General features: G+C 34.9%; 1 protein-coding gene across 2 annotated transcripts; it reads left to right on the plus strand.

The window, feature by feature from the left end:
* Window positions 1-10,131: 10,131 nt before the first annotated feature.
* On the plus strand, window positions 10,132-19,319 carry LOC112514070 (probable L-ascorbate peroxidase 6, chloroplastic/mitochondrial). Of its 2 annotated transcripts, none has more exons than XM_025120391.1 (12): window positions 10,132-10,395; window positions 10,476-10,619; window positions 12,519-12,639; window positions 12,720-12,820; window positions 12,908-12,995; window positions 15,824-15,891; window positions 15,965-16,051; window positions 16,930-17,004; window positions 17,107-17,184; window positions 17,264-17,368; window positions 18,171-18,248; window positions 18,591-19,319. In XM_025120391.1, the coding sequence occupies exons 1-12, from the start codon at window positions 10,201-10,203 to the stop codon at window positions 18,594-18,596; spliced, it is 1,146 nt and encodes a 381-aa protein (XP_024976159.1). In that variant the 5' UTR covers window positions 10,132-10,200; the 3' UTR covers window positions 18,597-19,319. The 2 variants fall into 2 exon arrangements, with proteins under 2 accessions (XP_024976159.1, XP_024976158.1); XM_025120390.1 differs by having other exon boundaries at window positions 10,133-10,395; window positions 18,735-19,319.
* The last annotated feature ends 6,902 nt before the right edge of the window (window positions 19,320-26,221 follow it).

Below are 26,221 nucleotides of genomic sequence, written 5' to 3' on the forward strand. Positions count from 1 at the left end.
AAAGTTTAATTACTTTTCAGAAAATTTTATTTTTTAGAATAGTTACTATTTAAAAATTTAATTACTTTTTAGAAAATTTTATTTTTTTTAGAAAAGTTAATATTTTTTTAAATTTAATTTTTTTAGAAAAAATTATTTTTTTAGATTGTGGGGCCCTTATGCACCGAAGGGCGCGTGGTGCGTAAAGGTTGGACCTACCTCACGAATTTTTTTAAAAAAATTAGTAACTATCATTAATTGTAAAAGGGTCCATGTACTCACCTAACATTGTTAACATGGTAACCCAAGGTTGTTTTGCGAATTTTTTTAATAATTGGGTTAAAAGTGTAATTTATTAATTTTAAGTGGTTATTTTGGTAAGGACCCCCAATACGTAAATCTAGATCCAAACCGATAAACATTTACCAAATAAATGTTATTTTAGTTTTCTTGAATCCTAATACCTACCAATCTTGCAGAAATGTAGGATTTGGTTTCATCTTAGCCTCTATGTACCAATCTTCGTAAGAGCAAGTACCAATCTAAAGGACCGTTTACCAAACACTTACTCAGGTAAGTGAACGTCAAGTCATATTATTTTACCGGATGAATATGATAAAGATCAAGAATTTTATCCGGTAAGAGGGAGACAAGGACCAAGAATCTTACCCGTTAAGAACGAGACAAAGACCAAGAATCTTCCCCTGTAAGAGCGAGACAAGGACCAAGAGTCTTACCCGATAAGTAAGAACAACGACTCTTACTACAGTAAGCACTTATGCTCTCACAGATGGTCTCACGGATCTCATAAAACAAATTGGACCCAATCCCTTACCACTAGTCTAATAAATACATGAATAAAAACACAAACTAATTAACATTTATTGCATGAATATAAAACAATCAAGCAAAATCATCGGATAACTCAAAATATTCATACGAATCTATAACATCAACCGGAAATACAAATATCATTTTCATAGCATCGTACTCAAACATATAATAAGGTCGAACTTTAAGTTGAAAAATAAACAAACTACAAAAGAGATAACTAGATTCCGTATGCAAATAAACTCGAGAACAACAAATTTAAACCGTAAGGAAAGAGATACAATATTGAAGACGGTAAAGTGAAAAAAAGACCTTTAATAATCTCCAAATTATAACTCCAATCCGTTACAAAAATAAGACCCCAAATATGCAAGAAATAACAAGTCCCGGTCCTCTCGTACTAAGGAAAGGTCCTGTCAATGCTCTAACGCCCACATTGGATATGGACCGAACTGTCTCACGACGTTCTACAAACGAGGAACAGGCTCCAAATTTTTAGAGATGAGAGAACCTTAGAGAGTGAAAGCTAAAATTTAAAAGACATTGTCATGTGATTATGAAAATTTTGTGCATGGAAACATATCCCATTGCTTTTACACAAGATTAGTTCAAAACTATGGATTGAGGGAAGTTCTAGCAACATAAAATTAGAGCAAGGGACATACGTTGGCGATTTGGAAGCTATAAGTCCTTCAAAGCTGCCATCCACGACAGACATACCGTGCCCTTTTTAGTTTTTACTTGCATTTCCGCACGGATCATGGATTCTTTCTCGAGCCCATGAACAAGCCCTGCCCGCTTACTTCATATTTGGTGTAAACCGTGTGAATCATTATGTCCATCATACACAGTCCATGCCACTTTCTTCTTATAATTGGCATGGTTCATGCTATTATTATTAAATGCACCTCTTTGATTGTTTCATTGATTGCCTTCTTTCGTTCTTTTTTCAACGCGCTCCTTGATCTTGCTCATCCAATTGTGCACCGTCTTGGTATGATTGACGACAAAAACCATTGGATTAAACCACAAGGGTGGTGCCTGATTGGTTTGAGTTTGGCTCCAAAGGTCAAAAGTACCAGGAGGTCTCAGGTTCAAATCTAAGGAGGAATAAAAATCTCTTTGTGGCCACGGAGGTTCAAATGCGGTGACTCCGGGCTATCTGCAAAATAGGTGGTCGCCCTGAGATTAGTCGGCTCGCATAGCGGGTTGGATATCCAGGTTAATAAAAAAAAACCCATTGAATTAGCGAACCCGACCCACTATGATATAGATGATATTGATGTTATGCAAGTTACTAAAAATATGCACAAATAAACGATCTAACACTTATCGTATCCCTAAATCCAAAATATGTTCTCATGTTACCTTCTCTAAAATATAAGCTTAATTTTCATTTCTTCCAAAAATGAAATCCTTCAAAACAGAAACATCTTGATCTGAGTTACGAGTGTAAAATTATGACTTTACATTGGAATACGATGTTATAATCCTGTAACCATCGTGATGCTATAACTTTTCAGTCGTAACTTGGATCGAGATAAATTTTCTTTTAAATTGCTTAGTTTCGAGATCTATACATGGAAAAATTCGGAGATCCATCGTGAAACGATCAGAAAGTCATCGTATTTTCTTTGTGTAAGCTAGCATCGTGTAACCATAACGAGCCCAACTTTTAACTCGTAATTCAGATCAACATGAACTTTTTTGAATTCGTTTATTATTTCTTGAGATCTACATACTGACATAATTTGACGATCTATCATAACATCATCGTAAAATTATAATATTCTCATCGCGTAAACCTTGTCAATAACTCTTATTGAAAGTTGAAAAAAATTGCTTGAATTAACAAGACATATCATGGAAATAAGCAAAATAGTGCTAGCTTCACTAAAAAAAACTTTTTTTTTTTGAAGTATCTAATGTTTATATACGGTAAATAGAACAAATAAACTCACATACCCTCCTCACATTTGTGAGGTTTGAACCCTTGACCTTCTAGGAAGCTAATGACTCATATACCGCTGAGCCAAAGGCCATTTGGTTTCACAAAAAAACTTAGAAAGACAGAAATAAATGCACAACCAAGATAATCTACTAATTGTGAGGGTCCAAGACAATTTGTGCACAAATCGACTGATCTCATGAGGCTCTGAAGATGAAATAATAGAGGTTACTTTTGGATGCTCATCAGTTTAAGCCCTTTTGAAGAGTTATAAAACGACTAAAAGTTTGTGTAAGTGTTAACTTTAGGACCCTATAAAATTAGGGGGTTTCGTTCCGGTGTGAATGAGAGTTAACTTGAGAAACGTAAGAAGAGATATTTATCCGTGGATGCAAATTAAGATAAGATGCACTAGATCAATCCTTGTATCAAACGCGATTCATAGATGATTTTGAGATTAAAAGTGATCAAAGGTCCAAATCGTTTTTTATGCTTCTCACTTTAGCTCTTTTTCTCATACAATTCTTCACCTAAAATTAGATGACATATACATACTCATAGTTATTAAAAAGATATAAATTGAATGAAAAATACTTTCAAAAGTAAATAAGAGAGAATGTTAAATAAAAAAAAATACTTTTCAAAGATGATTTTTTTATATTTGTTTACTTTTTAATAGTTTCATTAAAAGACATCATCTGAATCACTAAGGGATGAATCTTGTTTGACAAATTTTTTTTGTCTCTTAATGGTTCAAAAAGCTTTTGAATAATTTTGTATCATATGTCTCCCTTAACCATTCAGCGTTCTAATTCCATTATGAGCAATTACAAAACAATTATATTTTATTTTTTTATTGTATCAGTATCATAATAGTCCCTTAATCATTATTATCATTTAATCATTTTACACCAAACTATTCAGAAATGTTTTGCCTTTTTATGGTTCCAAAACATTCTGAATAATTTTGTATCATAGGTTCTCCATTAACCATTCAATTTCCTAATTTCATTATAAACAATTACTAAACAATTATATTTTATTTTTAACTATATCATAATAGTGTCTTAATCATTATTACCAATTAATCATTTTCCACCACAAACTTCAACTACCGAACAACCCATCATTTGTTTGCTTTCATGTCCACCAGTAGGAACTCAAATTTAATTTGTCTGCTTCAATTACGGCTTTTGAAGATAGGATTGGGTGTTGGCTGAACCTTAACCCCATTGGTTCCCCCCTCAACTTATGTTCATCACCATCCAATGGCATCCATGTTGTAGAAAACAAAATAGACTAATGCAKGAAACTTACTGCATTCATGAAAGAATTGTTGTGCAAAGAAACTATGGAGCTTCCATTAACAATTTACGTACAAAGAAAACTACTATATATAGATACATAATGACAGTTACGGTTTCTTAACCGCCATTAACTACTAATAACTGTTAATTAATAACATAGTAATTGTCTAGCTTATAGACTTAACACTCCCCCATAAGCTAGATTGATGCAACTCCCAATTTCAGCTTTTAACTTCAGAAAAAATCTCCAACTTCTAATGCCTTTGTGAAGATATCCGCTATTTGCTCCGAAGTTTTACAATAAACAACTTTAATCTCTCCATGGTTCACGAGTTCACGAACAAAGTGATACTTCATTCGCATGCGTTTACTTTTACCATGGTAGACTGGGTTCTTTGTCAAGGCTATTGCAAACTTGTTGTCGCAATGAATTATGGTTGGACCTATATGTGGATGCGTTAATTCTTCCAGCAAGCCTCTCATCCAAATTGCTTGGCAACCAACCAAAAATGCACACATGTACTCTGCCTCCGTCGAGGATAACTCTACAACCTTTTGTTTCTTTGTTTGCCATGAAATGGCACCTAACCCCAGATTGAACATGTAGCATGCCTAAGTACTTCTTCTATCGTTCACGCTGCCACCGTAATCACCATCACCGTATGCGACCATTGTAGGCTTGTTGCATCTAGAATACACAATTCCGTGATTATAGGCTCCCTTAACATATATGAGTATTCTCTTACTTGCTTCCCAATGGCTCCTTTTAGGAGCCTCCATGAACATGCTAATGAGGCTAACTGAGAAAGTAATGTCAGGCCTAGTGGCTGACAAATACACAAGGCTGCCCACTAAACTTTTGAACAGACCCGAGTCGATCTCTTCTTCCTTGGTCAATTTTAATCCAAATTCAATTGGCGTTGAGCTCGTTTCAGCCTCCATATGAAATCTATGAAGGATATCTTGTGCATACTTCTTCTGTGAAATTGTAATCATGTCTTCCTTTTGCTTAATCTCGATGCCTAGGAAGTAATGCAGAAGTCCTAGGTCCGTCATTTCAAACTCTAACTTCATAGATCTCTTGAAATCTTCAATCAAACCATGACAGTTTCCTGTGAAGACTAGATCATCAACATACAAACACACGATTAAAAGATCACCTTTACGTTGTTTAATAAAAAGTGTGTGGTCGTATGGGCACTTTCTGAAGTCATTGTTGATGAAATAACCCTTTATACGGCTGTACCAAGCACGAGGTGCTTGCTTTAATCTGTAAAATTCTTTCTTTAAACGATAAAGTGTGTTCTTCATTTATCTTGACATAACCTTGAGGTTGTTCTATGTAAACCTCTTATTTGAGATGCCTATTCAAAAATGCAGATTTCACGTCCATTTGATGTAGACTCCATCCATTTTGGGCCGCCAAAGCAATGACTAAATGAATGGTCTCGAGTCTTATCACAGGGGCAAAAACTTCATTATAATCAACTCCAAAACATTGCTTGTAACCCTTTACTACGAGACGTGCCTTATGCTTTTCTATTTCACCATTTTCTTTAAGTTTAGTTTTAAATACCCATTTCACACCAATGGGACTATGTCCTTTTGGCAGTTCAACTAACTCCCATGTATCATTCCTTACTATGGAACCGATTTCCTGGTCCACTGCTTTCTTCCAGTTAGCACTCTTTACAGTCGTTTCAAAAAAACTGGATCCGAATCGGCAAAGAGTGCCAAATAAACAAATTCATCCTACAATATCTCTTGGGATCTTGCATATATTTCATCCAGAGTTTTTACCTTACGAAGTGTTGACTCGGTGAATCAGTAGGAGATGAGGGACTACTAGAAGAGGAGGGTGTACCTTGTGTACTTGGACTATAATGTACCTCATTTGTGTTGTCATTAGAGACTTCGTGATTGTCTTGATCATCCTGCTGATGTAGATCACTATCTTATCTGAAATCGGTACTGGAATACCATCTTGCTCATTTGTCCATTTCCAAGCCTTATTTTCAATGAACAACACGTCTCTACTAGCCAACACCTTGTTAGTTTGAGGATTATACAACTTGTACGCCTTGGCTGATTCTTTGTACCCAACAAAGACACACCTCTCGGACTTGTCATCTAACTTGCCACACCTTTCTTTTGGATCATGTGAGAAAGACACAACCAAAAATTCTTAAGTATGATACACAAGGCATCATACCACTCCAGGCTTCTTGAGGGGTCATCCCCTTAACACTTCTAGTTGAAGCACGGTTCAATAGATAAATCGCACAAGCCACCGCTTTTGCCCATAATATATGAGGCATGTTTTTGTGTTTAAATAAACTTCTTGCGAGTTCCATAACAGTCCTATTCTTTCTCTCTGCAACCCCGTTTTGCTGAGGGGTGTATGGGACTATATTTTGATGCTTAATTCCTGCCTCTTTCAAAAATATTCAAATTAATGCGAATTAAACTCACCCCCATTATCAGTCCTTAGAGCCTTTAGAACATATTCACTTTGCTTTTCGACGTAGGCCTTAAATATCTTACAGAACTCAAATGCCTGCGACTTCTCTTTCAAAAAATACACCCAGGTTTTCCTGGTAAAATCATCGATAAAAGTTAGTGAATAACGATTACCTCCAAGGGATGTCGTCTTCATGGATCCACAAATGTCCGAATGGACAAGCTCAAATGGTTTAGAGGCTCTCCAAGCCTTCTGATTGAGAAAGGAATTCCTGGCACGCTTGTCGTATGAACATCCATCACAAACTTGATGTTTCTCCTCTATATTCGGCATTTCCACGAGCCATGTGTTGCTTGCACATATAAGATAATAACCCGAGGCTTAGATGGCCAAATCACTGATACCAAAAATCAGTTTCATCTTTGATATTCATACTAATTGAGGATGATGGATCCTTCCGAAATTTGATTGGAAACATCCTATTTGTTGTCATCAGCAATTTACCAAGAATAATTCCTTCAGCATCTTTAATGACAGACCCCTTCATTAAAGCAAACATCATTTTTTTTAAAAGATTAATTGTCCTACACTAAGCAGATTATGCTTGAGTGGCAGGAACATAGTAGACTTGCAAAATCTTCTTCGGCTCTTTGTTGGTTTGTACAAGAATATCACCACATCCTTGAACAACATATTTCTTTTCATCACCCGTTCTCACTTCGCTTCTAATGGATTCATCTAAAGTGACGAACATACTTCGTTGTCCTGTCATATGGTTGCTACACGCAGAGTCCACATACCATACTTGATCACAGATATCTCCTTGGGTTTCCCAAGTCATAAACATGGTATCATTGTTATCCTTCTCGTGCATAAACGTGGATTCCTTTTCCTTTGTGTGAATTCTTCCCTTTACCTTTTTCATCAAACTTATTAGTGACTTGGGTTTGAAAGGCTTGTTCAGTAGAGGGTGTATCAAATTGTTTTAAACGCAATTCATGGGACTGAAGTGTTCCCAAAAGAACTTCCAAAGATAATTTAGACAGATCATTGGATTCTTTAATTGCAATTACAATGTATTCGAACTTGCGTACTAAACTCCTAAGGATATTTTCCACAATCCTTGTGTCTTGAATAACTTCGCCGTTGATTCTCATCTGATTCGTCAAGGCAATTACACGGTTGTAGAAATCCTCTATTGAGTCGGTTTCACTCATCCTTAGGTTGTCAAACTCACAACGCAATGTTTGCAAGCAGATTGTTTTAACTTTATCTTCATCGCGGTAGGTTCTGTACAACATTTCCCAAGCATCTTTGGAGGAAGTAGAAATAGAGATCCTCTTAAAGATTGCCCTCTTCGACTGCATGATAAATGAAGAACAAAGCCTTTTTGTCCTTCTTCCTATTATCACGTAATTCAGCGACTTGTTGCGGTGTGAGATTTGTTTGACTTACTGGTTCGTTAACCCTGTTTTCAACGACGCTCTACAGGTCTTGAGACTCGTACAAGACCCTCATTTGTATGCTCCAATGGTGATAATTTCTCCCATTCAACTTTGGGAGAAAAGGCTGCAAATGGTTATTGTTGTTGGAGGCCATGGAATCCTCGTTTGTTTTCTACTAAATTCTACAAGAACAAGAACCTTGCTCTGATACCAATTTGTTGTAGAAAACAAAATAGACTAATGCATGAAACTTACTGCATTCATGAAAGAATTGTTGTGCAAAGAAACTATGGAGCTTCCATTAACAATTTACGTACAAAGAAAACTACTATATATAGATACATAATCACAGTAACAGTTTCTTAACGGCCATTAACTACTAATAACTACACCAAACTATTCAGAAATATCTGCCTTTTAATAGTTCCAAAACCTGTGAATGATCATAAGGTTTCCCTCAACCATTCAACGTTCTAATTTCATTCTGGAACAACTATATTTTATTTTTTTACCATATTATAATAGTGCCTTAGGGGGTGTTTGGGATTGTTTATTTAAAGTGTTAATTGACTTGCTCTGGTGTGGTACCGGTAATAAGTCATTTTTAGTGTTTGAATAAGGGGGAAAAAGTAATGTTTATACCGGTGTCAAACCGGTAATAAGAAGTTTTTGATAAGTTACTCTCTTATAACTTATTAAAAACAACTTATCAGCTTTGAAAATTCCAATTACCTTTTTAACCCTAAACCTAATAATATCCACCAATGATAATTTGTTTTCCTCGATTGGATCCAAAACAACCCAAGATGAGTGCCCAAGAACATCCAAATCTGTAACCCTAAACCTAGTAATTCAGAAGCTGCTTGATCCAAATCAACTTATCAGGTATCTTCGAAGAGATTTGTTGCATGACTTCTTTCGCAGGGTTCTTCATGGCTTCCAACTTCAATTTGGTTTTCAATTTTTATTTCTCTAGGTACGATCTCTGTTCATTTATTGCAACTTCCATGGTGTTTTGAGTTCCATGGTCTTCGATTTCTGAGCTTCTTCAGTTTCAACTTCTTTGGTTTCCATGGTTCTCGTTTTCTTGTATGCGCCTTCCACATTTCTTAGATTTCATGTTTGCATCTGCTTTCTATGCTTCTCGATTTCTTGTTCCATGGTTCTCGATTGCATATGCTACTGTTTTCATGGTTCTCGATTGCATATGCTACTGTTTGACGGTGGGGTTTGAAGATCTTGTAGTTATATGGAAGAATGTTATTTTTAGTCATTTTACATGAATAAGCAAAATTTGTCAAAAACACTAAAAAATAACTTATCAGTTTTTACGTTTTGGTACCGTCATAAGCTAATCCAAACACTTTTCATAAAACCCCGGTTTGACACCACATAAGTTGATAAACATTTTTACAAAAAATAAATAAATTGTTTAAAATAAACAATACCAAACACCCCCTTAATCATTATCTATTCTATATTATAAAGCATTTGACAAAAACTCTTAAAAACCATTTTTTATGCAAGAAGTACTGTATATTGATGCATATTACTTAAAATTCAAGATTACAAGTAAACTATACATAAATACAACTTATTAAAGCTCAATGTTTGAATTCGTATAACTAAATGCAGATAAACATAATCAAATAGAGGATAAACATCTCATTTTAAAATATAAAAAAATCTAAAATATAATTATAATAATGATCGAGTTTTAACAAAATAATTATTATTATCTTTATAAGAAAATTAAATTATTAAATTAAATATAAAATACTTTGTTATTGAACTTAAATTAAATTATAATAAAACACTTTTAAAAAATTACATAAAAAATTGAGAAATTTTAAATAGTTAATTTGATACCAATATCGATATATTTTTATTAAAATTTTATGATATCTTTAAATTTATATTTTATTCAAAAATAAAAAACATCGCTTTCTCAATATCGCATACCACCATATTATATGAGATAATAAATAAAATAAAATATTAAAATCAAGATGTAACTCGTTACATTATACGATTACCATTCTGGTTACTAATTAATCATTTTACACCAAAAGTCAACCGCCCAACAACCCACCATTTGACTGCTTTCATGTCCAATGGAACTCAAATTTAATTTGTCTGCTTCAATTACGGCTCTTGAAGATAGGATTGGGTCTTGGCTGAACCTTAACCCCATTGGTCCCCCACTCAACTTCTGCTCATCACCATCCAATGGCATCCAACTGTTTGCCGCTGACACCTTCACCAATGGCTCTTTCCGGTGGCACCGCCACCTCCTCCGCCACTCCTCGTCTCCTTTCACTTTCTCCTACTACCACAACTAGACCTTCTTCTCTCTCAGTCCACTCTCTCTCTTCCTCTTCTTCTTTTGCCGCTTCTCTCAAATGTCTCAGATTATCTCATCAGGTTTGGCTCCAATCTCTCCCAATCATCGAGATTTCATTAGAAATGTTTATGCCCTTTTGATTATTTCCATTTTATTGCAGAAACGATCGAAGCTTCATGCGTCCAGTGGTAATTTTGGCACAGTGGTCACCACAAAATGCTTTACATCTGACCCCGACCAGCTCAAGAGTGCTAGAGAAGACATTAAAGACGTCCTGAAAACTACCTTCTGTCATCCTATTTTGGTTAATACTTATGCTTTTCCTCTTTTTCTTTCTGATGATTTTACTTTAACCTAATATTTACCACCAACATTGTTGGGGTTGTACCACTGGCTGTAAAGCTCAATCTAGTTCGCAAATTTTGTGCAAATAGATTCCATATCATTATGAAGTTGAGAGGTATGTTCGTTTGAAAAGTATAGTAGTTTTTAGGAAGATGTGGAGTAGTACATATAACCTGGGCTGTTTCACCATGGCTTGGGGTTGATAAGTTTGGAGCTCTTGACCAACACCATACCTGTGTGGTTATTTAATTTTTGTCTATCTTTGGTGTTCCTATATTTGCTTATTGAAAAAGACAAAAAGGAGGAAAACGAAAGGGGTATATATGTGTTGCTGTTTACTATTTGCCGTCTGTTGTTTGATAAGAATTTAATTGGGGATCAGTGACAACTGTATGGGCTAGCCTAGACTGACTTGATGATCAAGTCGAGTAAAAAAAGTTTACTTGCATTCCACCTTCGTCTTAATGTGATATAAGTTCTATAATGGAAAAAAGAGAATTAATGTGATATAAGTTCTATAATGGAAAAAAGAGAATGTACCATACTGAATTGTTCTATTTGTAGTTGAAGTTCACTAGTTTGAGGGGAGGCTTTTTTCTTTATGGCGCAATATCATGTGTGAAATTGTTGTCTCACCGTCTGATTTGTTATTTTAAAAACCCTTTTCTTACAATTTAGTAAATATTGAACTGGATTTAATTTGTGTGGTGTTCATGAATGAAATCAACCAGGCATATATCCTCTTTTTTAAGCAGGTAAAAAGGCAAAGGAAAACCAATACCTGTATTATTGTTCGATTGAATTAATTGACGGCCTAGTTTTTTGATCTTGGAACTTACTGAAATGAATTTGTCTTCCTGCCTGATTGTGCTTACACTAGCCTTCCCATACTTTAATTCACTTTCCTCTTTTGATGCCAAGCTTGCTTTTGGACAAGTGGTGTGAAATAGAGAGGATAAATGTGGAGATGGCCTTTTAGGTTTATAGACTGCTGAAGCAACTCCAATACTAGAAACAACCGAATATTTGCTGCATCTTGTAGCACTTGGAATGTGATTATTTTAGTCATTTTAGTCTTTCCTAAATCCTGATTCAAGCGCCCTTTCATCAGGATGTTGGTGAAACTTCCAATACTACAGGAATGAGTTTGTGTTCAGAAAATGACCCTTAGGAATAGAACCAATTATATTCTCCAGGAAGCATTTCTTGTTCAATAAGACAGGATAGGTCAATAATCAGTATCACACATTCCTTGAAGCATCTTTGATTTTTCTGCATCTATTTGACTATTGGAGCAGTCAGCTTGTTACCTATACACATTTGTAACTTGGAAGGGAAACTCTCTTTCTATAAGCTTAAGTAATTGATTGGTAAGTGGGCTTGTTTCCAGATGAAGTGCATGTAGACCAGCCTCCTGAGGGTTCTGATAGAACTCTTGAATAAGTAGATAAAATGTTAATTTTCGTTACAAGGTTAAGGACCTTGTTAGTCCATAATAGAACAAAGAATCCACTAACACAGTCAAGACAAGGTGATATGAGATGTATCCTTGCATAATGATGTATTGCATCTGCCTAGTAGGAGCTTTGTAGCTCATGTATGCCTACAACTTTTGGATGATTGATTTTGTTATATTTTCGACTTTTCGTTATTGTTTGATTTCAGCCATTTGCTTCTATTCCACTTTTCATCCAAAAACATGGTGTTCTATATCTGTTTTCATGTTTCGGATAGCATTTTCGAGTAGTTGATTATTGTATTTTTCATTTGCTCCTGCTCATATTAGAACACAATCATGTAATCACATTTTAGTTGATCAACAGTTTTATGTCATTTGAGTATCTTCATGTGACAATAGGTACGCCTAGGATGGCATGATGCTGGTACATACAATAAGAATATTGAAGAGTGGCCTCAAAGAGGTGGAGCTAATGGCAGTTTAAGGTTTGAAGTTGAACAGAAACATGCAGCCAATGCTGGCAAGTCATTTAGTGCTCTTTACTTCTCATTTCCCCTTTTCTTTTTCCTTTCAATATTCTCTCACTGGTTGGCATTACAGGGCTTGTAAATGCACTTAAGCTTCTCCAGCCTATCAAAGACAAATATGCAGGCATTACTTATGCGGACTTGTTCCAATTGGCTAGTGCTACAGCTGTGGAGGTCAATTTTAGGGCACTTGTATTAATATTTACGATAAAAACTATTTTTAAACGTTGATTTTTACTTGTGCAAAATTAGTAACCACAGGACGCTGGAGGTCCCAAGATCCCTATGAAGTATGGACGAGTTGATGTCTCTGGACCTGAACAATGTCCAGAAGAAGGGAGACTTCCAGGTACTATTACTAATAGGTATCAGTTCATTTTATTATTTTTCATATATTCCTCACATATATGGCATCAAATCACTTCCATACTTTATGCACTTGCTACAATGGAGTATAACACATGACTTAGCGAGACAATTCGATATATTTTAGTGTGACATTAAATAAGTGCATCATCTGGCCCATGTTTGTATCTGCCTAATGTGCTTCAGTGGCGATGTCCACCATGTAATTGTTACAAACCCTACAAACTTAATCTCAACCCTTGTTTTTGAATTAGAGGCGATTATCAAATCGGTTAAAGATGCGGTTGAAATTAATTTTAGGAACCGATTTAATACACACCGTTGATTATCTACACGTATGGTTGAAATTGGTTTGTAGAGTTCGTAGCAGTTACATGGTTTGCATTTGAAACTCCCTCGGTGTGTGTGTATATATATACAAACAGTCCTTGATTTTGAGTATGTACGTAGATGCACACTTGCTAAGGAAAAAAAACCATAGGGATGCTTGATTCACACACAAGAGCAATATCACGGCAAATACTATATTTGGGCAAATAGTTGATTACCGGCAACCCCAACTGGCCCCACACGGAACCCTCCTCTAAGGACACCAATGTGATTTTTTGGTTCACTCAACGGCTAATTTGGGGGGGGGGGGGTATCTTGTATTTGGGCAAAGTTGCTCCATTCCTTTGCCAACTGAGCTACATGCCAGAGACATGACAAAGGCAATTTTAAACAACACACATGCAAGGATTTTACGTGGTTTGGTCCAAATATACCTAGTCCACGTTGGTACTAGCGAGTTCGTTTTATCAATTTTTGCTTAGGGCTTTACCATAACGAGGATATATATTAATGGAATTATGGGAGGGGAACTGGCCAAAACTTTCCATCTGGGATGGGACCCATAAAACGAATTTTCCTTCCAGGGGCACTGACCTTGAGTATGTATGATCTCCATTTATCACATTGCCATCCACAGATCCACTTACCACCAGAATAAACGTCAACCAGTATGGTATCCGTAGAAGAATGGGTAGCTATTATCACTTGAAAAATTGGAAGTTGACAAACTTTCAAAGTCTCACCATGAATAACCGAACCAAGTAGTTGATCCATATAACCACTTTCCTTTCAAGAAAGCTATTTATAAACTAGAGCAATAAAGATCTTGATAGAAGCTCTGTTGGCTATGGAAGAGGAAGTCTTTTCATAATTAATGTGATAGGCTTGAGTAGCTGTTACCTGCAAGCTAAGGTTCTATCATATGTACGGAGCTAGCAGGATGAAACATTGCTATGAACAACATCTGCAATTGACAGAATGATTCCCGAAAGGAAGAGTTTCTAAAAATCCAAGTTTCATTCTTCCGAAGTGTAGCAACTTGGATGTTGACATACTTCTGAAACGTTCTTACCGTAATTTTCTACATATAGTTGAAAAGGCATATTACTCCAGATAAAGGATGATAAAGGCCATCAAATTCTGGATGTTGTATTGAGTATAAAGTACAAGTACCATCAACATTCCTAGGTGAATTACACACACAAGTAATTCACAACTCAAATACCAAGGATCTTTAGTATCATACCTAAGGGTTGATTGCATTGTGCAGTTGATACTCTGAACCGATGGATGACATGATGGATATTGTAATGCGTACTCTATGATAAAAATTAACACTTTTTTGAAGTCCCGGTGAAGTTTAAGTCATGAACCTACATAAACAACTTCTGAACTCATGTTACATCTTTAAAGTGAATGAAATTAAGCAAGTTTGGTCACCCTCTGTTCACAGTACGGACATGCGACATGATTTTCTGGAGTACAATAATTGTTGATGATCCTGTGGATTCTCAATGTTAAGAACAATTTATAGGGTTGGACAGCACATCAGGGTCCATTGTATTCCAATATGGCTTATGGCTACCACTATTTTCAGTCTCCCTAATGTCTGCCCCTGAATTCTTTGTCAATCTTTAATTAGATGATCGTCTTCAGAAAAAGAATCAGTCTTTCATGAACTTTAGACACTGAACCATGTAACCCATTGAATTTTATAGGGGATCTATGTGGAGCTAAGAATCAGCAATTGATGGCTAGAATCTTCCTTTTATTTTTTTTATTTTGTTCATAGTAAAACTAGAAACATATTTGGTTGACAGGCAGACTGATAAGAATAGCCGAGTGGAGAGAGTTGGGATCTAAATTTCGCAGTCAACGGGTTACTTTATTTTCTGTTAATCCTTAGAGCACATTAGACTACCATAATAGAGTTGATTGCCGCAAGAAAATAGGAAATTGTGGTTGTCTGAATTCTCTCTTTGAATAGCAGTTCTGACCGACTGAGAGGGCATCAGTAAGGGTATCAATCCCTTCTGCCTTCTGGTGGTGAGCCTAGGTCTGTAGCACTTTGCTTTGTGAGGCCTAGGAAGCAGTCAACTGCAGTGGCGTACTGTTTAGAGGAAGGTGAATGTAGTGCTGCTTATCAGTGAGGTAATTGAAGGCAGTGGTTGTGTTTAGAGGGCCTAGGGTATTGGTTCTAGAGTCGCAGAAAGTAAATGCTAGGGTAGTAAGTAGGGTTCTTGGCTCTAGAGTCGTAGTTCCGATATAAATCTGAATATAAGGGTTGTAATATAATAATCTTGCTTACAGGAGAATCCTACTAAACATCACATAGGACTCGCCACATAAATACTACTACATTTAACAGGGAATTGCATGTTCCTTCAACGTAATACAAGCAATCTAGAGTGTATTGATCATGTACACACACACACATATATATGGGTTTTGCATTTTCTGAAATTTGTATTTCATGATTAGATGCTGGTCCTCCTTCACCGGCTGCGCATTTGCGTGAAGTCTTCTACAGGATGGGATTGACTGATAAGGTTTACATCTCTGACTCTATATGTAGAACGACTCTTGTAATCGGAATATGAATTTTATAATTTGGCTCTGCAGGATATTGTTGCATTATCTGGTGCCCACACTTTGGGGAGGTCCAGACCAGAACGCAGTGGCTGGGGCAAGCCAGAGACCAAATATACGGTAGGAAGCAGTAAATATTGAATGCATACAACAAAATCTTGTCAGTATCGGTAGCTTCTTTGAAACTAGTGTCCAATGCTAAACAAACAGCGTTGTGGTGAAGTTCTCACGTGGGCAATGGACTTCTCTTCATATAAACAAATATAATTCATTGTAACAAGTCAGTTAGAATCACAATAACTGATTTCTGTATGCATCTCTACTTGCAGATATTTCTGATTAGCAAACTTGATTAGTTATATACTGCTGTAGAAATTCATTCTGTGCATTTGAAGCTTTTACATATGAAAGATATGTAAGCTTATCAGCAATCTGGTTTATTATTTAATTCGGTTAAACAATGGATCTAGAAATTCGAGAAGTAGATCAAACTTCGTTAAGTAAATATTGCCATAATTTTTTTTGTTTTGCTTTCACTCTTCATTCCAATATCACAGAGACACACACATTTATGTATGTGTGTCTAATACATATATACATATATACATACACACATATACTGATATACATATCCACACGAACACACACGTGTGTGTATATATATATATATATATATTTGTGTGTGTATGCATGTATGTATGTATGTTTTTGTATATGTATGCACATTTATGTATATGTATGCACATAGATGTCTGTACGTATATGGAATATACACATGCATATCCATGTTAATATATACACACGTACCTACTATATACACACTTGTTTGCAAGTATGTGTTTGTTATGTTGTGTGATATAGAGATATAGAGAGAAACACACACACAAAACACACAGACATGGTGAGGGGCAGAGCTTGTTTTTACAATGGGGATATACTTTGATCACTTTCTTTTTTTAAGCTTTGTATGATTGAGTTAAATGATGAATCTGTGACAGAAAGAAGGGCCTGGAGCTCCAGGGGGACAGTCTTGGACAATAAAGTGGCTACAGTTTGATAATTCCTACTTCAAGGTTTATTGGCTGTTGTTTCCCTTTTTTCTATCGTTTATTTACATGGAGCATCTACTAGTTGCAGTTTTTAAGTTGAATAGTCAATACCAATGAATTATACAGGATATCAAAGAACGGAGAGATGCGGATCTACTGGTATTGCCTACAGATGCTGCCCTTTTTGAGGATCCATCGTTTAAGGTGAAACAAAACTAGGTTGGAATTCAGCTACTGTTTGATGAATTTCACTTTTATTTATGAAGAAACAACTTACTTTCAGGTATTTGCTGATAAGTATGCGGAAGACGAAAAAGCATTTTTCGATGACTATGCTGAAGCACACGCCAAACTCAGCAATCTTGGAGCTAAGTTTGATCCCATCCAGGTTTGTCAAATTCAGTTCTTTACTTGTATTATTAATTGTTAAATGTGTTACGGGTTACAAATGGAATGCTTCTCAGAGTCTTAGAAAATTTGCATGATTGAATTCTCACGGATTTCATTGAAAACAGCTAAACAATAACAACATAGCTTATTTCTAGAGGTAAGAGTGATACTCAATCTAGTTCTAGAGTATTACTAATACATGATTAAGCTATGCAGAGTTAGCAGTCCGTTGATGAACTTAAAATCGATAAAGAAAAGTAAAGGAAGCACATAATATGAGCATATTTGCACAGCCCGCTGATCCTTGGCCACAACCTTTTTGATTAGTGGGGGGCAATTAGTTTGTCATGGGCATTTCGCGTCCCCTATTGCTTCGATTAGCAACTGATTTTTTGATCAAGTGTTTCACAAAATTAAGGGGGAACTAGTTGCTTTTTTTTTACTTGCATTCATTAATGATTTTTCTCAATTTATTGGTTATCTTTTCATTTCTTTCTCTATACTTGTATCGATGAAATAGTGAAATTGGTCAAGTAGAACAGTAGTTTTATAAAAAATTTAGTTACTCGTGTTCTACATAATCTACGAAGTCACATTTTGATGTGGAAATAAACTACCTATGCATCCGCTTAGACATCCCCTTAATTCCGCTTAATGTTTCTTTTAAAACATGTTGATTATGATGTCTTAACAATAATGGCATCCATGTTTGGGATATAAAAGAACTCCTTTATGAAACCCACCATTCGACAATAAATTTTGAACGCTTACCTGACATGTTCTCCGGATATACTGGTCAGGGAATTTCAATTGATGATGAACCTGCAGCAGCAGCAGTCCCTGAGAAGTTTGTAGCGGCCAAGTATTCATCGGGAAAGGTTTTATGATGAACCTTTTATTTTTATTTTTGAAGTCTTTTTCAGGAGTTATTTTAGGAGAATAACCTTAATAACAGGTTTGTTTTTAAATGCATCACCTGCTAATACATTTAGAAAACGCCTCTGCCTAACAGAAAAATGCTTGTTCCTAACACAAGAATGCCTCAAAATCTGTTAGAATGTCGTGCATTTAAAAAGAAAACGTCAGAAAATTATTCTCCTAAATAACCCATCTACGGGCCAGTAGTTATTAGATGAATTGCATCTTCATGCAAAATTAAGCTAGAGAAACATTTGTTTTTACACATTGTTCAGATTTCTTGTGTTTGATGGTTGGTGCAGGAATAAAAACCCAAGAAACTATCTTGTTTTCTTAAGCCATATCTTTAAAATAATGCAAGAATGAAGCTATGATCAAATAAAAGTTGGGAGTCTTATTAACGGAGATGGTAAGTTCGATGAGCATTTGCTTATTTGAATTTGCAGAGGGAGCTTTCAGCTGCTATGAAACAGAAGATTCGTTCAGAGTACGAAGCTGTTGGTGGAAGCCCCAATAAGCCTCTGCAATCTAACTATTTTCTGAACATTATGATTGTGATAGCTGTTTTGGCACTTTTGACATCCCTACTTGGTAACTGATTCCATTATTGGCATGTTTCTACAATTCTCGTCGTTTTTGGTTTCGTTCAACAGTATGGAGAGATGCATTAGTTGGTGTCGTTAACGCCGATGTTTAGACAAGGCATTCAACTGCTAGAATTGCATTGAGCAATCTTTTTGTTATATACTTATATATATGAAAAATGGGATTTCTTCACCAGTAGAACACCGTATGTCCCATGATACATAATGCATAATGTTTTGATAAACATTGGCGTTCGGTACAGTTTGCATATATCTCGACTAATCCTGTGGGACCCTGAGATTAATAAGGCAAACCTTTTACTGGCTGAGGGGATTTAAACTGATGAGCTATTTGGAGCAAGGTACTGAATAGGTACATGTGTGTAATGTGCATTTGTGCTTATGATGGTTTACTCTTTTGTTGTGCCATAATGAAATTTGATAACATTAATGGGTTGTCTGATTGTTTTTTTATTAAGAACTTTGTGAAGTAAATGATTCATTATGGATGACAAATACATGGTGGCTTGTTTAGTTCAGATACAAGGATGGTGCCTGATTGGTTTGAGCTTGGCTCCAAAGGTCAAAAGTACCAGCAGGTCTTAGGTTCAAATCCAAGGAGGAATAAAAATTCCCTTGTGGCCATGGAGGTTTAAATGTGGTGACTCCGGGCTATCCGCAAAGCAGGTGGTCGTTCTGTGATTAGTTGGTTCGCATAGCGGGTTGGATATCCAGTATAATAAAAAGAAAAAGAAAAAATAGGTATAAAACAAAGGTCAAATGAATAAGCCCTTAAGCAACAAAAGAAACAACCCATAAGATGGTTTGATCGAAGCATAAATATAAAAAATGAGTAAATTGCGTTTTTAGTTCTTATGGTTTGTCAATTTTTTTTATTTTCGTTTTTATGGTTTTGAAATTTACAATTTTTATCTCTATGTTTGTAATTTGTTACCTTTTTCGTCCTTAACATTTGAACTTTATTGTTCTTTTCGTTCTTATGATTTACATTTCATTTATATTTTAATCTTCATACTTAAAAGCAGTGTTTTGTTCTTAAAGATTAAAATAGAAATAAATTACAAAAAGTGGAGATGAAAATCAAAATTAGACATTAAAAAGAAATTGAATTTTTAAGTATTTTTTTAATTGTGGGTGTTCAAACCAATTTGTGTGTAACTCGATTGATCTCATCGGGTCCTGAAATTAATCAATAGGATCTTCGGTGGCCATAACAGGTTTCGAATTGACGACTATTGAGAAGTAAACCCAAAAAATCTAAGCAGTAGAGCTACTCAAAAAGGGTATCTGTAAAGAAATGTCATTCATGAATGAGGGATTTTTGTAACCATGTGTGTAGATATTTTATTAATTTATTTATTTATTGAAATATAAAATATTTATATACGGCAAATGCAACAAATAAACTCACACACCCTCTTCACTTTTGGTGAGGTTTGAACCCTGATCTTCAACGTCTGCATGTTATCCGTCTTCGCTGCTCGACGAATTTATATTACTTTATTTCATTTGAAAATCAATAATTTTATTTAAATAGTTATGATGTACGATATTATTTTTTGGTCACATGTTTAGATCTGGGATTTAGTCTAAAAATGTAATAATCTTTTGAGTAGAGTAAATTATGTTTTCAGTCCCTATGGTTTGTTGAAAATTTCTATTTTTGTGCCTATGATTTTAAAATTACAATTTTCATTCTCGTTCATAAAAGATTTAAACTTTATTGCTTTTTTCGTTTCTATTGTTTGCAGTTCATTTCTATTTTAATACTTCATACCTTAAAAAAATGGTTAGCCTCAGGGATGAAAATACAAATGAATTGCAAACTAGAGGGACGGAAACCGCAGTTTTAGAACCACATAGATGAAATCTGTAATTTTTACAAACCATAGGGACGAAAAACACAATTTACTCTTAGATCTTCATCGTCTACCTTCACATCTATGTCATTTAAACTTGATATACACCTATCAAATTTACTAATGTGTTCCAATGATTGGAGAACCTTCATATATTTTGCAAGTAAACAGTTTGGACTTCAAATAGATCCTATTCGTTAGAGTTTCCGTCGTGAAATTTGCCTTCAACTTTTGCCACACTGCAGTCGTCGATTCCTCATTATCAACCAAGAAAGCAACATCCTTTTCAAGGCATAAATTGATCGATTCTCGTGCTTCAAGATCTAGCTCATTTTAATCTTTATCGGACATGTCTTTGTACTTCTTTACCTTACCCACCAAAACCTTGTGTAACTTTTGTGAGATTAGCAAATTTTTCATTTACATCCTTCAACGGGAACAATCATTTTTCCCGTTGAACTTCTTTAACTCATACTTCCTACCTTTGACTGTTTCTCTTGTAGATGTCATTTACCTACTTGTTTGTGAATTTGCCACTCTTAATACTTTTTATCGAACACCTGGTGTGCACTATACCATATACCACCCAAACACTTCAAATTTGAAATCTACCACCCAAATATGATATTAGACTCTGATACCAATTGTTTCTCAGTAGAAGAAATAGAGTAGAAGAAACCAAAAGACCAAATAACCGATTTCTCAAATGTACTCAAACAGAAAACAAGTAATGACAATGGCAAACAATCAAAGTAAATGAAGAGTAGAGACAATGTATCAGAGATTTACATGGTCCAACAAGATTGCCTACATCCACACCCGGGTCCGTTTCTGACATTTTTTGGGCCATGTGCAATTTTTAAATTTTGGGTCCTCTATATGTACAAAAAAAATCTTAAATAAATGTTTTTAATCATTAAAAAAAAAAAAATCTTCAATAAATGTTTTTAATCATCAGATTCTCCAATCATTTCAATTAACCCCCAAAAATTATCATTGCTATGTTGATACAACTTCTCATTTGATCCTCTAAAAGACAAATAATACTTAGCAAGATATTTCACAACGACAATTATGTAACACCCCAAGATCACATTTCCATATAAATATATATTTATATATGTCATGAAATATGATTTACACAACTGGTCCCATCTTTCCTACAAAAACTACATTACAAAGTAGCTACCAAAATTTTCCATCAAATTTCTATACAAAACTTGTATACATAACATGTATTAAAAAACAACAGATAATATGTTATCCTAACATCCCAAGCAGACAAAACATAATTCTTCACAATTTCCCCTTTCCCTTATTCTCTAGTTGAGTCCTACCTGTAATGAACATTTTTACAAAACATCAAAATGAGGGTTAGATCTTGAGGTCTAGTGAGAAATCACTTTGATGCTATTACAGGGTGAATAATCACAAAGCACATTTATAAACTCATATTTGTATTAGTAACAAATATACAACATTTTAATAACACAAACCTCTTTGTCGCATCAAAATGATAATATATTATCCAATTATCGCATCAAATAGTCCAACAACTCATTTATCACATTATGATAAAATTTATCATATCATATAGGTGAAGATATATTTTTTCACATCACATAGTGTTAGGACTGAGAAATCAATATTAATTGTATTCGTCTTGAAAGTTTATAAATAGTCTATATTTGAAAAAAGTCAGCGTGTTTGACTTTTCTAATAGGTTTGACTTTGATCTTGTCTTTGTATGTTTCACCATATAAATATAGTTAAGTCTTTGTAATTAGTGTGAGAGGAAATTCATTGTAAGATTACGTGCATAATAGAGAGTTTGACCAAAGCTTAGAAGATTGACTTTTTCTCTCTCAATGTTCTTGATGTTCTTAATGCAATATCAAGATTCTGCCATGATTGTTATGAAGCTAAATGAAGATTGATCAGTGATTTCGACCTCACAATTGGTATCAGAGCAAGCTGTAGCAGTTTGGATTTGAAGATATCCATTTTACACACTTTTGCACGAATTTTTTTGATATTTTTTCGATCAGATTCATCATTGTTCTTCATTGTTCTTGACTGTTCTTGAGATTTTTTTTACCGGATTGGTTTTTGGGTCATAAATTGCTTATTTTTGGGTGTTATTGATCAAGGTTTACATCGCTAGTTTCGGTTTTGCATTCTAAACAACTTTGATTCACACCATTTTGTGATTTTCACAAGTTTTGATACTGAAAATGACCAAAATCGAGTTTTAGGTTTTCTGGAAAAAGTTTATAAAAACTCATATTTTTCATGTTTTGATCCATTTTTTTGGAAAAAGTGTGAAATTTTATGTTTTTGGTTGAATTTTATTCGGATAAGACTTGTGCGGTATAACAATTCGTGTGGTGTTAGTTGTTTTTGGATATAGGTAAAACCGGACAACACTTGGAAAGTTTGCTTGAACGATTAACTAATCCAGCTAGTATACTGGACATAGCTTGTGCGGATTAGTATTAAACCGGATAATACTTGGTAAGCGGTTTAAAGGTATCCGGCTGGTAAAGATTTAATACCTTGATCGGATTTTGACCGGTTTAACCAATCGTGAGGTAAGTGTGCGGTTTAGGAATCCGTTTGGTAAGTAAGCGGTTTATCCTAAAATCGTATCTTGGTATTTGTTTCTTGAACGGTGTTTGACTTTTATTGATCGATTTAATATTTTTAGTCTTGATCGGTTTAATATTTTTGACTTTTGATCGGTTTAATAAGTTTGACTTGTTGACCGGTTTATCTTTGTGATTGATTTAGATTTGTGCGGTTTATACTTGTGCATTTTGTGTCTTTACACTTTGCACGGTTTATCTTTGTGCGGTTTATGTTCGTGTGTTGCCCGGCTTCATAATCCGGATAACTTGTTCTTATTGTCTATCTTTTTAGTCGGACTTCTAAACTGGACAAATTGTGCGAATTTCTAATCCGGACAAGTGTGTTTGTGCTTATTTGCCTAAGTGTTGAGTGTGTGTATATTCCAGTTTATATTTTATCAGACATATTTTTGTAAACTGATCTTTCAAATTCAAACTTTGAACTGCATAGATCCTTAACTGATCAATTTTTTTTAAATGGCAGTTTTTTATACTAAAGAATATCGTGAGCTTAAAGAAAAGTATGCTCAAGTAGATTCTAGTTTTAGCAAGAGTATATCATGGTCAAATCATCTGAATCGCCTTCTTGAGAGAGAGAGAAAGAAGAAAAGAGAGTTTTGCAAGAAAAGCTGAATGAACTGATGAAAACCTGTGCTGATCCAGAAGAGACAGTTAGGTTAAATAAACATATTGCGGATTTAACAATTATAGTACATAAATCGGAAAGTGAATTGTTTGATGTAAGGAATTTACTGGAGATAGAGAAAGAAAAGGTTTTACAAACTGAAAAGGTTTTAAGTGATGAAAGGAAAGAGATGAAAATAGAAAAGAAGAGGATTATGGAAGTTGAAAGAAAGTGGAGCTGAACGAGAATCTTACGAGAAGAAGATTAACTCTCTCGAGCTAAATGCCAAGATGCTTCTAAAGCAAATCTCGGATTTTGAGCAGCTTATCATTTTGGAAAGAGAAAAGAATGCTAAAGAAAAGACAGACATCTCCGAAGACTGTCAGAGCCAGCTCCAGAAACTATCTGAAAGCATTGATCTAAAGCGAAAGGCTTTAGACGAAGAGAAAAAGCAATTTGCTATAGAGAAAAGAAATACTTCAAAGAAGTATACATCAATTGCAAAAGAGCTTACTGAGAAGAGGAAGTGGCTTGACATAGCTTCGAAGAATGACAAGAGCAGCTCAGATGAAGAGAGGAGAGAGTTGCTAAATCAGAAGAAACAGTTTGAAATGCTTCAGAAGGAGTTAGAAGGTAAACTCCTGGATACTTCAAAGAAATTGTCTGATCTAAAGACAGACCTTGAAACTGAATTGAACATGAGAACTGAATTGAAAATTAAATATGATTTAGTTACTGTAGAACGAGACCAGCTTTTACAAAAAGTCAAAGACTTTTCGTGTGCTCAAAGTTCAACTAGTTCTCCTTCTCAGTGTAAAACCAGCTTTTATAATTGTTCCTATTCGAACAGTTATTCAAGCAGTCCTAAATCTAATGTTTCTAAGAACTATTCTCGTTCTAATCAGTACTATCAAGGGTATGTCATTAGTTCACCCAATTATCCTTCAAAGATTAAAAGCATATGGGTTAATAAGTCTGATTCTGTTTTATCTCATACACCTGTTGGTACTAACAATCTTCCTTGCATTGAGAAGTCTACTAATGATTTGATTAATCTTAGCAAGAGAAGGATTTTGTGCTCAACATGCAGAACAAATAATTTTGTAAATAACAAAAGGTTCAACAGGTGGCATGGAGATAACAGTTATCAGAATAACTGGAAAGGTAAAAACAGGTATGGTCACAGTTACTCATATGATTCATATTTTAATTCTGGCCATCCTGTTTATAGTGCTGAACAGAATACATCTTATCGAAAGAAATGGTTTGGAAGTTACAACATACCCCAACCAAATACTAACATATTAGGACCCAAGTTCGTTTGGGTACCAAAATCTACTTGATTTGGTTTTGCAGGTGTGTCAAGTTTATGTTGATCAGAATATCATTCCAATGATACACCGATGCAGGGGGAGTTGTGAATTATTCCAACAAAGGTTTCTAAACACCCAGTTTAGGACCCGAGCTTAAATTTTAAGGTTTCTAAACACCCAGTTTAGGACCCGAGCTTAAATTTTAAGGCTTCTAAACACTCAGTTTAGAACCCGCGCTTAAAATGTTTTCTTTTTAATTTTTGAGCTTAAAAGATTCATTACTTAAATCTGTTTTCTAGGGGGAGACTCTAGAACTTTTAAATAAATGTTTTTTAAAAATGGAATTTTTTTTGAAAACGAGTACATTTTCTGAACAGGTATTTCCTGAGTTTTTACTTGCGTAAATTCTCATTGTATATAATTCCAATACCTGTTTCAGCTATTCTTCAAACTGTTATTATCACGTCTCTTATACGAAAATCATTTTCAGTGATAATACACTCGTTTGTATTCAACATTGTTTTTCTGATATTTTTTTTTCTTTGAACTGATACACATTCATTCATTTTTTTTAATATCAGAATCTGTAAACTTGTTCTTACAGATCTTCATTCATTTCTCTCGTACATATCAAATAATCGAATTGTCGTATCATTCTTTATTGATCGTGCTTAAAGCCAAGTTATTTGATCAACTTTTATCTGATCATTGTGCTTTAAAGAAATAATATTTTTGATCATTCATTGTGATCATATGTGCATAATGCAATATTTTAGGAGGGACTGAGTGCTTATCAGAAATACCTCTATGGAATGTCAAAACCAACAGACCTACCCAAGAGGACAACCATATCTGAGTGAGCCTAGATACAAAGGGTTTGTGTGCCGAGACTAAAATGAAAAAG

The sequence above is a fragment of the Cynara cardunculus genome (assembly GCF_001531365.2).
Source record: "Cynara cardunculus var. scolymus isolate 2C chromosome LG 6, CcrdV1, whole genome shotgun sequence".
Lineage (NCBI taxonomy): Eukaryota > Viridiplantae > Streptophyta > Magnoliopsida > Asterales > Asteraceae > Cynara > Cynara cardunculus.

Excerpts from the sequence above, each read along its gene's own strand:
- LOC112514070 (XM_025120390.1), top strand. The coding sequence starts at position 10,201 with ATGGCATCCAACTGTTTGCCGCTGACACCTTCACCAATGGCTCTTTCC. Across the intron at positions 10,396-10,475 it reads GTCTCAGATTATCTCATCAG|AAACGATCGAAGCTTCATGC; the intron begins GTTTGGCTCCAA and ends ATTTTATTGCAG. Across the intron at positions 16,052-16,929 it reads AGCCAGAGACCAAATATACG|AAAGAAGGGCCTGGAGCTCC; the intron begins GTAGGAAGCAGT and ends AATCTGTGACAG.